A 16,332-nucleotide genomic window follows, 5' to 3' on the forward strand; every position below is an offset into this window, starting at 1 on the left:
ATTCAGAGAGAGAGATTTTTTTAAATGATATTTTTCCCCAGTAAATAGAAGAGTATTGTTGTGTTTGCTTGCTTAAAAGAAATTTCCAAATAAACAACTTTTTCACTGGGGAAAGGTAAGGAAGCGGACACATGGAAATAATCTGTAAATGAGAATGTCATTTCCAAAACTGTGATATATGAACAAGTAAATAGTGTCTGTGTTGATCAATTTTTTATAGAACTACTTTAATATATTATGATACTCGTAAAGTATACATATTTTTAAACTGTTAATTCTTTGGGAGATGTAAATGAAAAATTTCTTATTTGTTGGTACCTGAAATTAAAGTGGCACACAAGACCAAATTATGAATTATTATAAATCATTATGTGAATTTCCACACCTAAATAGTAGCCAGTGATATGATAATAGTTCACAAATTCATTCATGGTATATCAGGCTCTTTCATGGAAGTCTAAAGTCTTCATGTAGCTGGGGAAAATTTAGTTTTAGGTAGGCATTTAGGCTCCATGATTTCTTATACTCAAGAATATTTAAAACCAAATAAATCCATTGGTACCTGTCTACCATGTATAGAATATTTAAAATTAAAACTATCTCTACCAAATCCAGATGTCTCAGATCCTTGCCTATTCCATTTCTGCCTTTTATCTCTCCTACAGGGTATTTGGTAATGCTTTTGAGGTGTTACACAAGAAATATGTGTGCATATACTCCAAAATTATAAAGAGATAACATAAAAAATCTACTAAAATTAACAACACAAATTGGGGGGGGGGGAAGCTTTTCTACTACAAATAAGAATATTTTAAATTATTGTCACAACCAGATTAATACTTTAATTTAAATAGTTTGACTTTTGAATGTCATCAAGTAATGCTATTACAAGGAATTGACTAGGCCACTGCGTAGTTTCGTATCGAATTCAATTTTATAATATTTGTTAAAATAAAATTTTACAGTTATTAGAAAATCTGTTTCCAAATTTATAAACCTATAGCATTTGGGTAGATTGATCTTTGCTAAGTGCTGAGAAAAACCTAGCCACAAAAGTTGAGGATGGATGTTAGGGCAGAAAAATAGATATAAAATAATTTTGTCCAAATATGGTTACCATTGTGTTATTGTATGAATGATTAAAGGAAGCTTTAGTAGGAACATTTAACATTTTTATACATGAGGCTTTCTTTTCCTAAAGATAAAACAATAAAGTAATACTTTGGTAAATATTGTCGGTTTATTTTTCTGTTAAAAGTTCCTAAAGATAGGGGTTTAGGAGGAGGGAAATATGAGGGAAGCTAGGAAAACCATTCTTTTTACTTTGATAATTAGGTGAGTCTGTGATCTCATCCATTTGAAATAATTCCTTCTGACTAGAGCACAGTAAATAATTCCTTCTGACTAGATCACAGTATCTTCTCTTCTTATGTTAATCTTGATTCTTGTTTATACTCTTTCTTCAGTCCTATATGGAGAATCCATCCAACTCATTGGAATACTTCCCATTGTTCTTTTAGTATCACAAAGATACTAATTACCTCTTGATATACTGATATCTCTATTGTCTCATTCTTACTACATTATCAGCCTACTTTCTTTTCTGATCCTGTATGCTTTCTTTTAGAGCAAGAATGACAATACGGGTATAATTCAGTTGTGTATCAGCTCTTTAAGTCACTGAACAGTAATCATATATAAAGAGTACCAAGTTTTGTATAATTCTTAACACCCACTCTCCCAGCTTACAAATCTGACACTGAAAGCAGAACTTGCAGTCATTTTGTATTTTTGTCTATTTCATAGTTCACTACGTGCCTTGTTCTTTGCCCACCCCAGCTCCCATTTCCCCCATTTATCTAAAGACTAATCCTCTGGTGATATTAGGTTTTTGTTTAATTATAAGATTCCCATATTTAACTAGTCTGATCCTCAGAGAGTTGACAAAATCAATAACTAGGCACTTAATGCTTTTGTAATTTGGTAGCACCTATCAGACCTTGCATTCAGCTTATAGAGCCTTGGACAACCCCACTTCCCCACCATTTCATAATGAAACAGATGAGCATGACATTGATTTAAAAATACTTTGTACTTTCATTTGATTATCTTATATGATCACCATAAGATCCCCCCCCCCCATGAGAGAGGTACAGTATGCATTATTACAGAAACATGAGCTTTTTTTTTTCTTGTAATAGAGTGGATTAAAAGAGGTGGTTCATTTGGGACAGAACTTTTACAAACTTAATTACCTTTGACTTAAGTTGGAGTATTAATAAACTGAAGAGTGACATGAATGAGCGAGATATAATTATGAGGGCCATTTGAAATTTCTTTCAACAAGAAAGTTCAAGGAAATACTTTCACTTTCTTGATTATAGAACCAAATAACTATGTAATTTATCTTGTACTTAATTTTACTAGAATTTTTTGAAGGGAATACAAGACAAGCATAATTTCACATATCTTTATATTTATATATTTATATTTTAAAGATTACAACCACTATACTGAAGACAGTTGTCAAAGCTAATCCAAATTATTTTCACTCCTTAATATACCCTTGCTCTCTGTTTTCCCAGAAATACTTTTAAGGATTAAAAAACCAACATGTTATCCTTCTATTTTCTATCAAAATCTCTACCATCAGCTTCACTGTAGATAAAGAGTAAAAAAAAAAAAAAAAAAAAGAACAGAATATTAAACTGGAACCTAAAGTTCAGATATGCATTTTGCCTTCTGAAAAAAATCTATTGAAACTCAAGGTATTTCAAAAGTAACTAAGACAATTAAATTATACTTTTTCTTAAGGAATTCCAATTTACTCTGACATGATAAAACTATTTAGATACAATGGAAACTACATTGCATTTAGATAGATAATAACAATAACAACTAGCATTATTATAACAGTTTAAGATCTGCTTCTCGTGTTTTCTCATCTCATCTGCAAATAGTTAAATAGAAATAAGTAGTTTAACTTAGGGAAATTCTTAGAGATTTTTCTCTATGCTTGTAATATATTTATTTCCCAATGAATTTCTATCTCAAGATAAGCCGCAATATATGATTAAAATGTGAGGGAATGCTGAAATGAATGCAGTGGCCGAAATCTCAGTGAAGTTAGTCAAGGAGTAGGTAAGTCTTGAACAGTATATAAGATAGAAAGAATATATATTATACAATGAAGAATGTAGTTTATGTATTTATTTTATAACAGAGTTTTGATGTTAATGATAAGGCTCATAGGATTTAATTCTTCAGTGATATATATGATTTTATAATTTTATGTTTGCCTGTTAGAATAACTGAGGATGAAATATTTATTTTTCATAGCTATGAAGCTTATGACTGCTCTGGTGAATGTTGCCTTAAACCTAAGTATTCATCAGGATAACACACAAAGACAGTATGAAGCAGAAAGAAACAAAATGATTGGTAAGAGAGCTAATGAAAGGCTGGAGTTACTACTTCAGAAACGCAAAGAGGTAAGCAAGTCTAAGATGTAACTGAAAGAATTGGTATCCTTATATGTATTTAAAGAAATTAATTATTTATCTAAGATATAGAAAATTCCATTTCTATATGATATTGCTTCCCCCCGACCCACAAAAAATTAATTTGGTTAATTCACATTATAGAATTAATTTATATGAATATTTTTCTGTTTTTTTATTTAAAAATAATATTAGAGGAAGCATAGTTTAATAGAGCTATGTTTGGATTCAAAGGTTTGGGATTAAATCTTTATTCAAATCTTATCCATATGTGGCAAGTCGCTTTGACTCCAACTGAGGGATTTGAATTAGATCATATCTTGGGTCCCATCTAACTTTAAAATTTGAAAAATAGAAATTATATTAAAATTTAAATCATATTATCTTGTTAATTATTTTAAGTTATAGGTACTTGTTTGTGATATATTATCAGTTCTATACCTAAGAGTATTTCAGGTTAGAAATTGTACAGTTTTTTAAATACTATGTAAGGTATCCAAATGCCTTTTAAAATTACTTATTAAAGAGATACCCAATAATGTAGTTTGACAGTTTCTAAAAGAAGTGAATACTATTTCAACATAAATAATAATAATATTAATTGGTTTTTATTTCAGCTGCAAGAAAATCAAGATGAAATTGAAAACATGATGAACTCTATTTTTAAGGGTATATTTGTTCATAGATACCGGTAAGAGATTGAAATAACAATTAAAGGAAATGGTGTTTTATGAACCTATATCACATTGTCTCATTTAAAAAATTTCTCTTTGACACAGTGAAATTTCTTGATTATTGTAATTAAAGCTATTTTCAAGGAATACTTAATAAGCTATTAAAGTATTTAAGTGTCACATATAGGAACGGATTTGAGTAGGAATGATGGGCCTTGTTGCTATTGTCCAATGAATAGTATAGAAAATTCGAGAAAGGCTCATTATGAGGCTGAATGCAGGATGCAGAGCATAATTTTACCAGCCACAACAAATCTTAAAAACATTATTTACTGAGTTATAAGGTTTCACATGGATGAAAATCAAAGTACCATGAGGTATTAGAAAGCTCAATTAAAGAACACTAGACTTTTTCCTTCATTTATCTCCTCAAGCTGGTCTTCTTTCATAAATATAATAACTAAACACTTCATTGGGGGAAATAAGTTGAATTTATTCCAGATTCCTAACCTAGGGTCCATAAACTTGACTTTTAATATTTGATACTGTGTTTCTGTATAATTTTTTTCCATTGTAATCCCATGTGTTTTATTTTGTTTATTTCAAAACTTTGTTCAGAGAAAGGGATCATAGGCTTCTCCAGACTCTCATAAGGGGATCCATGATACAAAAAAAGATTAAAAACTCTTATTCAAGATGTACATCACTGATTCTTTCTCTTTGTAGTAATTATATATAAGAATATAGTAATATTCACTCTGAATGGAGAGACTATATTCTAAATTGATAAATTTTTTGTGAAAAAAAAATTTTTTAATTGGAGGAAGAAAATGGGTAATTGACATATAGATGTGTTGCTGGGCCTATGGGATTAGTATAACATGAAATTGTCTAATAAGCAAAAGCATGTCAAATTTATATGGATGTAGATACAGATGAAGAAATCAATTTGGGTTAAAGAAATGGGGATAGGCATGTTCTTTGTTAAAAGAGACAGGGAAGATTATAAATTTTGGGAAGAGGATTTCAATAAAAAAGTATCCTGCTAATAGAACCTTCCTGAAACAGGAAAGTCGGGGTTCTTCACAAAGCCATTCACAACAATATAAGAGTATGAGAGTAGGGGGAGATGATTCTCCCTGGGATACTGTCATAAAAGAGATACAATGCAAAGTCCAAGTCAGAGAAGGAATATATATATGGAGACATCCTACAAATACTACTTTTTACATATATTTTACTAAATGCATCAAGAACCAGAATATTGGATAACTTCCTAAACAGGATGCTCATATTTGCTCACACATCATGGATCTATTTAAGTAATCGTTGTCCACTCTATAATATACAGGCTTTTTCGAACAATTTATAGTAATCAATGATTCAACCCTAGAATTGAGAAGTAGAATAAGTACAGATGGATTTATTTTGCAAATTTCCATTGTGGTTTTAATGACCTCAATCTTCTCCTTAATTAGTAGAGCATATTTTTTTAATAGTAGACTTTTTTTAAAAGCCATCAGAGAAATGAATGAAGAGAAAAACCCCTATGATTCAGACACATAACAAAAGAGAGGAACTAATAAAATTAATAGATTGTTGATACACACACAATGTGATAAGATTACGAGGAAATCTCCCATCACATTGGTTGGACTCCCTAAAGAATATGTATTATTTTATTTCATATATTAGTCACAGAGGATGAAGTCCAGCATGATTTGTTTAAGATCTACATTTCTGGAGGGAATGCTCACACTGATAATACCCTGAGTACATTAAAGTTATATCCCTACTTCACTACTACAGAATTAAATATGACAAAAATATTTAAATTTTTTAAAAGAGAAATAACATTACTTGATATCAATTTATTATATAGTAGTCCTCAAAACTAAATAGAACATGGAACACAATAGATGAAAAAGAATCAGAAATAATCAAATTCACTAACTTAAATTTTGACTAACCCCAAAACCTAAGTTATTTAGTGAAGAACTCCATATTTGACAAAAAACTGCTAGGAAAACTGAAAAACATCTTGGCAGGAACTGCGCTTAGACCAGTATATGACACCATATACTACAATGTGCTCAAAATGGTGTGCTTTGAATTAAAGGATCTTTTGTAGCCCTACATCTCTCATGAACATTTCTTCAAAAAAATAACTAAGTTTCTGGATAAGATTAACACTACTTAGGAACTTAAAACAGTAAAAAATTTCTATTTTAACAAACAGAAAAAACTTGTTAATGTTATTAAAGATATTTAAGTTGTCTGTATGATTACACCATCTACTTACCAAAATTAAAAAACATGCACAAGAAGTGAGGGGAAATGCTATATAAAATTAGTTGATGATAAAATCATTTAAATAGATAGTTGGGGGGGGGGATTGGAAAATGGAGAACAGTAATAACAACATTGAATATAATTTCATTCAGAAGTTAACTAGAAATATGGTACACAAAAAAACACATTAATCAACAAACATCTGAATAATTTGCCACATTGTAATGACAGCTTTTATACTTTTAAGTTTAAAAGGGGCTTTCCATATATTATATCGATTCATTTCTTAGAGAGCAATGGCTGTCAAAAGGTAATACTGCATTATGATACAAATTAATTTACAAAATTATAGAAAGAATTTAAACCTATTGTTCCATTCTTGGACATTTTTTTTAAAAACTAGATTATATATACCTTTCACTGCTATTTCTAGAGGTTCATTTCTCATCCATAAAAATGATAGAAGTGATTCCCCCCCCAAAAAAATAAAATTAGATACTGTCAAATACCTAAATTCTAAAATCTTTGACATGAACAAAATTAACATAACTGGGATAAGAAAGAAAAGATAACTTTTTTATCCTCAGGGTATAAGTGGGTCATGATAAAACAATTTTTAAAAGGAAGAATTACAAAATAATGACAAAGTGAAATATTACTCCAAAGACTAATAAAACTAAAAATCAACTCCTGAGTTCTCACTTCATGCCAGGGAATATGGCAAAAAAGGATAAGACAGAACACAAGAAAATGTGAATGAAGTTGTAAAAATATTGATGAGTCACACACTTTTGAAAAAGACATGCAGTATCCAGGCACTCTAGAAAGTAATTTTGAATCATGCTTAGAACATGCGTTAATGTCTGTAACCCAATTAAAATAAAGAGTTGTACACTATGCTACATATCAGCACTTCTTTTTTGAGTGTTGCACAACTAGAAACAACATATATAAGGTATTATCAGTAAATGAGTAAGCAGATCATATGGTAGGATGTTAGCATTAGAAGAAATGCATTTTGTTAATGAATTCATAATCTTGAGAAAAATCATATTTTCAATAGCTATAATTTATGTAATACTATATGTCCAACATTGGACTAAATAAGCATTTTATAATTATCTCATTTGATCCTCATAACAGCTTTGGGGAGGTAGATGCTATTATTATTGTATACTTTTTACATTAAGTAACTTGTCCAGGACCACACAATAGGTTTCTGAGTATTTGATCATAGTACTTCCTCAATCCATGCCCAACACTACATTCCCAGCAACATCTAGCAGTTGTAAAATGTGAAGGAAACAATTGACATTAATTACAACACTGAAAATATGATGTAAACAGAAAATATGATAACTGCTAAACAATTAAAATTCATTGCAATGAAAATTGCTTTTATAAGTGCATTAAATTTGACCCTATAGAAAAGCTATCAGGATATACTTTTCTCCTTTTTTTGCAGAGGTGAAAAATGAGAAAATGAATAGAATTTAAGACATGTTTTCACTTATGTCATAAATGAACATATAATTTGAGCAATTTAAACTTTTTGCCTTAACATTTAGCCTTGTCTTCAAAACATTTATAGATTCTCATTCTCTTTGTGTTATGACTTCATTTCAAACTCAAATTTTTCTAAACTAAAACTAATTTAAAATAAGTTCACACAGGGGGCAGCTGGGTAGCTCAGTGGATTGAGAGCCAGGCCTAGAGACGGGAGGTCCTAGGTTCAAATCCAGCCTCAGACACTTCCCAGCTGTGTGACCCTGGGCAAGTCACTTGACCCCCATTGCCTACCCTTACCACTCTTCCACCTATAAGTCAATACACAGAAGTTAAGGGTTTAAAATAAAAAAAAAATAAAAATAGAAAAATAAAATAAGTTCACAGTTGAATCTACATATGAAAGCCTATAGAATTATTGAATGGTTTCTAAACAGTAACAATGACCCTTTCTGTGTTTACAATTTTAGGAAAACCTTGTTGCCATTATATTATAATATGTTTGTTTTAATATTAAGGCTGAATAAGAGTAGTTACAAGGAATGCTGAACTAACATTATAGGTGGTATTAAATTAAAGTATTCTGTAAACATAAAGCAAAAAGAAGTAGCTTTTTGGACAAAAAAGAAGTACAATTTATATAGAGATGAGGGGAAAAAATCAGCAACAGAAAACACCCATATTAATCTTAATACAAATGTGAAAATACAAAACTATCATGTATTGTAATAAAAACAGTGCTGTTGAAAGGAACTTTATTATGATAAGGAATTGCAAGTTAAATAAGACTTTTCAATGTAATATCAGAAAATAATTATGATTTAATGATAGTATAAAGAGAATTTATGAAAAAACCTAAAACCATGGTAATGGGTGATGTTATTCCTGTTTGTAAATTTATTTTCACTGATTTATACAATAAGGAATTATCCCTATTTATGCCAGTCTTATTTAAAAAAACAACTTTATTCCACAATAGATTCATTTATCCTTGCAGTTCATATAATATTAAAACATCTCTCTTGTTGCCATTTCTTTACCCATTTACTCTCTTATCACCTTATTTAGTCTTTGCCTTGAAGTCTCTCAGAATCCAGGCAACCACTTCATAGAGACAGTCTTACTATAGGGAGAATATAATAAAAATAGAAAGGCAAGTAGATTACATGATATAAAGTGATACCTGGAGGAACCTGAAAGCTATTTTAAAAAAGCACCCTCAACTCTATTCATATAAGAGATTATCGTTAGTAAGGTATTCTAGAAAGAGAGGTTTCAATTTACCTTGATTTGAATATACCTGTAATCTTAAGTACTTAAGCTTGCAATAGAATCCTACAAGGAATATTTTCAAAATTCAAATGCTGTTATCCAGCAACAATGTTGCAAATGTACACTTATGATTTATGAGATAAGAGAGCAATTTACAAGAATAGAATAGACTGATGAACAAAGAACAGAATATCTAGAATGCATGAAGAGATGGTACAGTATATATGTCACAGGCCAAGGAAATATATATAATGAGCAGTGTGGAATTAAAATGTCAGAGCTCTATTTACATCTTACAGAGCAAGATGTTGGCCATGTGGCTATAGTTTTAATCATCATCAATATTTGTTATATACTGTATAGTTGGACATGGTCTCTAGCTTCAAAGACTATTATTATCTAATGAAAGAATGTGAGAGGTACCAAAAAATGTTCTGAACTATTCCTAAAGATAATAACTGCTCTAGAATTTCATGGAAAGGGAGAGATCAGTATAACCTAGGGTTGTCAGGCAAGGTTTCCTAGATTGTGTACAACTTGAAGTAGTCTAATCTATGAAGGAAAAAGAAAAAACCTTAGCCAAATTGTGAAACAAAACAGGCATTCTAATTTAGAGGAAGGTGTCCAAACTGCAATAAATATATTTAAAAATAGATTAAAGCACGAGGGTTCTTGTATATTAGTAGAGGAGCAAATATGTTATGACCGCATCGTGGAAAACTATGCAACTAATTTTTTAAAAATTATATAGGTGTTAGAAATTTTTATTGATATAATATACACAATTTGATTTTTTTAACCAATGAATGTGATTTGGGAGTAATGCTGGTAGCTCTGATAAGCCTCAGAAAAGTCATAAAGTACCTAAGTATGTTTATATGAGAAATATTTATTTAATAATGAGGTTTGCTATAATATGAGGTTCTTAACATGAAGAATCTTGGAGTATATTGGTTGCAGAAAATTGGGTTCTACTGTAATGGTTTTCTAAGTGAAGAGAAGATGGTAGATGTAAGAGATATTGTAGAGAAAGTTAACAAGACAGAAGATTACATTGTTAACATTGACTTGGAGTTTATAAACTTGAGTATTGTCAAAATAAGTGTAAATGAATTGATTATTAATTATAAACTGATTAGATACTCTGTTGCTTGTGCTTATAAAGTATCTTCAGTTTATATAATTGAAATGAAGCTCATAAGTGAACTTCCCTTCAGGGCCCGGTGCAAGGACGCTAAGGAGTCCCTTATTTTATAAAAAAATATAAACTATTTGTTGAGAATATAAACATAAAAAAAGGATTTCTAACTCCACCCAAATAAAACTCCCTGCTTCCGCAAGGAACCGCTTCTCCTGTTCCACAGGTTACACTGTTCCTTCCTGATCTAATCCAAATTTTCCCTATTCTACAATAAAACTAATACTATTATCCTCATACGACTTATATACATTTTAACTTTGCCTCCAAGTTATAAAAATAGCAAAGACCAGCTGGCTGAACCTCAGTAAGAACCAAGTTAGGACTCTGAGCCTTAGCAGACTCAGAGTCTAAACCAAAGATCAGGTCTTTCTTTGGTCTTCTCAGAGATAAAAACAATTTATGTAACAGCAATAGACAGTCACTATTGTTTCCCAAATTGGAAAAGGAAAATCTCTTGGCTCCTTCAGGTTTTTCCCTCCTTTCCTTTTACTTAGACAGTGAGGAGAGAAAGAAAAGATGTCACCTGTTCCCAGCACTCAAAGATAGAGACAGAGACAGAGAGAGTGTAACTTCCATACCCAGAGACTGTCACAGAAAAACCATTATCCCTCCTCCACACACAGTCAACTTGACACTGCCTCAGATCTGTTTCAAACTCCAATTCTTTCTCAGGCCAGCTTCTCTACTTCTTATCTCTAAATGAATATAAGAACACTTGATTTCTAATACCATCCTTATAGTGTCTTTTGGGAGCATGGTGGTACCCTCAACAGAAGTAAGAAGCTTGACCAAAAAATAGGTTTAGGGAAAATGATAATATGTTTTGGAAATGTTGTTGGGCTTGATATTATAAAGGAAGTAGAGACCAAGGGGATAATACCATAGTTGAGGTATTAAAAAGAGCAATCTTTCCTCTTAGAAGAATAAGCATTGGCTGCAATGTGTTAAAAAAGAAAAACTGAGATTTCCTAAGGTTAAGACCTGAATTTTGAAGAGTTCCATTTCTGTTTCATTATAAAGGATCATCAGCCAAGTTGGGGAAAGTGAGAAAATAAATTTTAGAATTTAGTTTATTGTCACTTTGTCTCTAATTTTCTGCCTTAGGAGAAGTAGAAAATTTTCTTAAATGTCATTATACTGACATTTTCCAAAAATGTCAGTATGATGGAGTAATAACAGACTGTCATTATCTATATATTATAAGAATAATTTGTCAAATTACTATAAATCTTTGGTGTTTATATCAGTAATTGATTTCCCTGCTCTGTTGCCTGCCACATATTTTCCTACCTCCAAGGAAATATAATTGTTATGTATCTTATCTTTGCTCTACATGGAGAAGTAGCATGGTGTAATGGATAGAGAACTGGCATCAGTCAGGAAGGCCTGAGTTCAAATTCCAACCTCTGTCACATATAGATTTTTGTGACCCTGGGCAAGTCACTCAACAGCTCAGTGCTCTAGGCAACTGTGTTAAATTAAACTGTCATCTGCAGTGTGCAAATTCCTCACTAAGAGCTCTCCACACTGATAAAATCACAAGTTTGGTCAAGAAAAAGTTCCTTGTTCATCTGAATTTATATTTCTTTCATGCACTTATTCACTCATTCATTGTTGGTACTTAGAAAGATATACATTCAAATTCAAATTAGAAAATGTAAGCAAATTGTAAATTTCTACAGCTCTTTTATTGGTAGAGTCTTTTCTTAGCATTTGCTCATTTAGTCTAAGGGATCATTAAATAATTACTGTTTGGAATTGGGGTGATAGAATTACATCTTATTTTAATGTTTTCAAAAGCATAGTCTCTTTGCCCTTTAGTGATGCAATTGCTGAAATTAGAGCCATTTGTATTGAAGAAATTGGAGTATGGATGAAAATGTATAGTGATGCTTTCCTAAATGACAGTTATTTAAAATATGTTGGCTGGACTCTTCATGATAGGGTAAGTAACTGCTACAAATCCATGTGGAAGATGTTTTATTACCTATTTTATTTGTTAGTAAGGTAGCCATGTTTAATCTTATAATTCTAGGAGTTGTGTTAATATTTAAATGTATTTTTATAGTTGTGAAAAATTTAAAAGTATTTAAAAGCAGTCATTCACATATTATACATTGTGGTACTGAGATACATGCACATAAACCAAATCCCTCTAGTATTTCTTTTTTATTTAATGTTTTCCCAATTATATGAAATAACAATTTTTAATATTTGATTTTCTAAAATTTTGATTCCCAAATTTTCTTTTGAGATATGACAACTAACTTGATCCAGTTTATACATGTATGATCATGCAAAGCATATCTCCATATTTGTCGTGCTGTTGAAGAAGACTCATAGAATAATAGCAAACGCATACACAGTGATAGTAAAGTAAAAAATAATACACTTTGCTCTGTATTCAGGCTCCATCAGTTATTTCTCTGGAGATATATAGTATTTTTCACCATGGGACCCCTTGGAATTGTCTTAGATCATTGCTTTGCTATCCTTACAGTATTTTGATGCATTCACAATTTAAAATAAAAAGATGGACTGCATCCTAAGAAGGCCTAATACTTTGGGTAAAAATCTTGTCTTTTGTTGAGTCTGAAGAAATGACTAATTACAATTTCCTTTTCTAGGATGGCATTTCAAAAGTTAAACCAACTTTCTTCTCTTTAATTCATTGTTATATTTTCTAATTAAGAGTTAAAGGGGAAGAGATGCTTTGAACTTGTGATTTCATCAGCATTGATAACTACCCATTGTTATAAAAAAAATAATAAAATAAGTTGAGTAGGTGGGTGTGAGGAAGGATAAAAGGGAATAAGGGATTATAAGGTGATTGGAGGAGGAATGAAGGTATGGGAAGGTATATAGGAGATAAAGGAAATAGGGTATGTAGGAGAGGCAGCTCAAACAGGTTTATTCCCAGAGGCTTAAGACAGAGGATACAGGGAGGAAACTAGGGCCAGTAAGAAACATTTAGGCTTGACTGGAGGGTTTCTCTTGTTAGTTTCAAAGTCTCTTGAGGGAGGGGTCGAGAGGGCCCCTCCCTGCCAGTCAAACTGATGGCTGGAGGAAGTCTTGAAGGTGGGTACTTCCTGTCAAGATGGATGCCCCAGTTGTCTCAAGAAATAAAGGGAAATGATTCTTTCCTCTTGGCCCTTGTCTTAATTTTCGACACAATGACTCACCACAGGGTTTGAGTAGGTAACAAGGGGATTTATTAATACCAGGGTCAGTCAGAAGGGGGAGGGGTTCAGGGTTTTCTAACTGCTGCTAGGGAGAAGGGTGAGGGTGGGGGATGGGTCACGGAGAGGTTTAGACAGAGTGTCCCAGTCAGGAAGATTTGACTGCCTTTTAAATAAAGTCTTTATCAAACCTAGGGATAACTTATTTGAGGATACTCCAATTATCTAAAGAAACTAAAACCCACTATGTTCAATCACCAAGCCCTCCCTTCCAACCAGAACCCAAAGGAAATCAGGGAAGGAGAGGGATGGAGATGGGAGATCAGGGAGGGGTCCAGAGAAATGAGATAGGTCCAAATTTCCCCAAAACAAAATAAGCACAAGCCAAGGCCAAAGCAATTAGGCCAAAGCCGAAAGGCCAAAGCAAAAGCCTTCAGCCACAGTGAAAGCCAGAAGGCAAAAGCCTCATCAGTTGGAGCTTCACCTCTTATTTATAGCTTTAAGTTCTAACTGACTTTCTGAACATTCTAAGATGTTTAACTGACTTTTTGTGACCATTAGAAATTACAGAAGCAAAAAGTTTCTGTTAGCCACCTTGCATTACAAAAAAAAATCCCTCTAGGAATGCTGGTCTGCACTTGTTCCATATCTTAATCTTAGAAAATTGCTAGGGGTTCTGAGAGATGTCCCAAGGTCATATAAGCCAATATGTGCCAGAGGCAGGACTTGAATTCAAGTATAGAAAGTGGTCTCTTTATTTAAAACATAACAAACATTTAATTATATATAATACTGCACTTTGCAAAATATAAAAAAATTTTTCTGAAAACAGTGATTTATGGTGACATCAAGACTATAAGTTTTAGAAAAGCTGGCTTCAGGGTTATATGGAAAGGGATAACTGGGGAAGAAGGTGGCCCTTCTTACCTTGCCATTAATTTTCTTTGTCTATAACAATAATATTAGAATATTTCCTGTCACATAATAGGCATATTATACATGTATGTATTATACATGTGTATACGTGCCTAAATGCTCTTATTTTACAAGTATAAAACATCAGCCTTATTCGAGCATACTCTTTTAAAGCACCTCTTTATATCTGTAGTTTTTCTAACTACTTCCACTTCTCAGTTCCAGCCTAGACTGTAGTCATTGTACTCATTTTGCTTTCAGGAGAAAGAATATTTTTTTCCTCATTAGAATGCAAACACCTTTTTTGGCTTCTAGTCAAAATGTTCATCTTGAAAGATGCTTCCCTTATTAACTTTAGCTTATGAGATTTTCTCCTTAAAAAACTCACAAAATCTTTGTGTGCTTTAGAGGGTTCCTGATAAAATCTACCATTGGGTTCAGAAATTCTTAGAAATCTGTTAGAAAACTTTTAGTTATAGAGGACTTGTTGCCTAGAATGGGAATCCTTTCGGCTTTTTCATAGTTCTTCCCTCATACTGAACTATTCCAAATAAGATTCTCTGTATTATGGTCACTTGACTTTTCTAATTTGCTATGGTGGCTAATAAAACTCTGACTCTGTATTAACAATGTTATCATATTTCCTTTCTTTTTGACCTTAATTTCAGGCCCTTTTTCCACACTTTTTTTTCTGATCTTATAAAAGGTACAAGATACTAGAGTAGAAATAACAGTGAATAGAGGACCTGATTCAAGACTCAGTTCTGCCCTTTCTGAACTGAGGCAAGGCACTTTACCTCTCAATCATTTCCATTTGCAGGCCCAAGGTTAGTGGAAGGAGAGCAGTTTGTAAATTTTTAAAGATTTAGATAAATGTACATTTATCATCATCAACATCATCATTATAATATTGAGTTTCTTTTAATAAAGGTTTTGCTTTAACTTTTAAGTATAGTTTCTCCTATTGGTCTGTCACTCTTGGTCCACTACTCCAGATAATCTTTTTTTTCTATCTGAAACATAATCCACATGCCATAACACGGGCAAAATTAAAAACCTTTTATTGGTTTGTCAGGTCAGTTGAATTCAATTTAGCTTTTTACTTTTATAATAATTCTTCCAACCTCTCTGGCCCTTCTCCCTGTTGAGTTATTCAAAGTCTACATTTAGATTTTTAATTTAAACATATTTGTTTGTTATATTAAAATACCCAGAAAAATCTCTCTGTCCTTTTACTCCCTCCCTCCTCCCCTATTAGAGGAAGCAAAAGATACAAACATATATAAAACTGCCTTGCTTCTTTCTTCATATCAGTTCTTCTGGGGGAAAATGGGCATACACAAGTCATTCTTCAAACAGTATTACGTTAAAAAAAACTATTATGCTATTAAGAAACTCAATTTTTCCCACTTTAAACTTTAAAATACTAAGCTCTAAATACTCTAATCTTTTGTTTGAATTTCATCCTTTGCTTCTTGACTAGAGCATTTTGATTTTGTACTAGAGCTAGTTAACTAGTAGTCACAGTAGGGGATGTGAATATAGATAAGCCTTTTACCTATTTACATGTGGATGTCTTAAGTCACAAAGAAAGTTTCTAAAGAATTCAAGGTAGTGTGTGAGAGAGAGAACCTTTTATACTAATTGTCACTGGTTATATGTATTTCAAGAAAATTATCTTACTTTCAAATAACTGAAATTTTCAATTAATTGTAAAATATTTGAAGAATGAAATATAAAGAAAACTTTTTGTCACCATTCGTTCCAGTCTAACTTTATATTTCTACAACAAA

At 31.8% G+C, this 16,332-nt stretch overlaps 1 protein-coding gene across 1 annotated transcript in view; it reads left to right on the forward strand.

Moving 5' to 3' along the window:
* STAG1 (stromal antigen 1) overlaps positions 1–16,332 on the forward strand; it is a 257,933-nt gene that overhangs the window by 118,184 nt on the left and 123,417 nt on the right. The window contains exons 7-9 of the mRNA XM_044669151.1: positions 3,340–3,491; positions 4,118–4,191; positions 12,267–12,390. Coding sequence (XP_044525086.1) covers positions 3,340–3,491; positions 4,118–4,191; positions 12,267–12,390 — 350 coding nt within the window. The remainder of the gene's footprint in view (positions 1–3,339; positions 3,492–4,117; positions 4,192–12,266; positions 12,391–16,332) is intronic.

This window comes from Gracilinanus agilis, chromosome 3 (assembly GCF_016433145.1).
Source record: "Gracilinanus agilis isolate LMUSP501 chromosome 3, AgileGrace, whole genome shotgun sequence".
In the NCBI taxonomy this organism is placed as follows: domain Eukaryota; kingdom Metazoa; phylum Chordata; class Mammalia; order Didelphimorphia; family Didelphidae; genus Gracilinanus; species Gracilinanus agilis.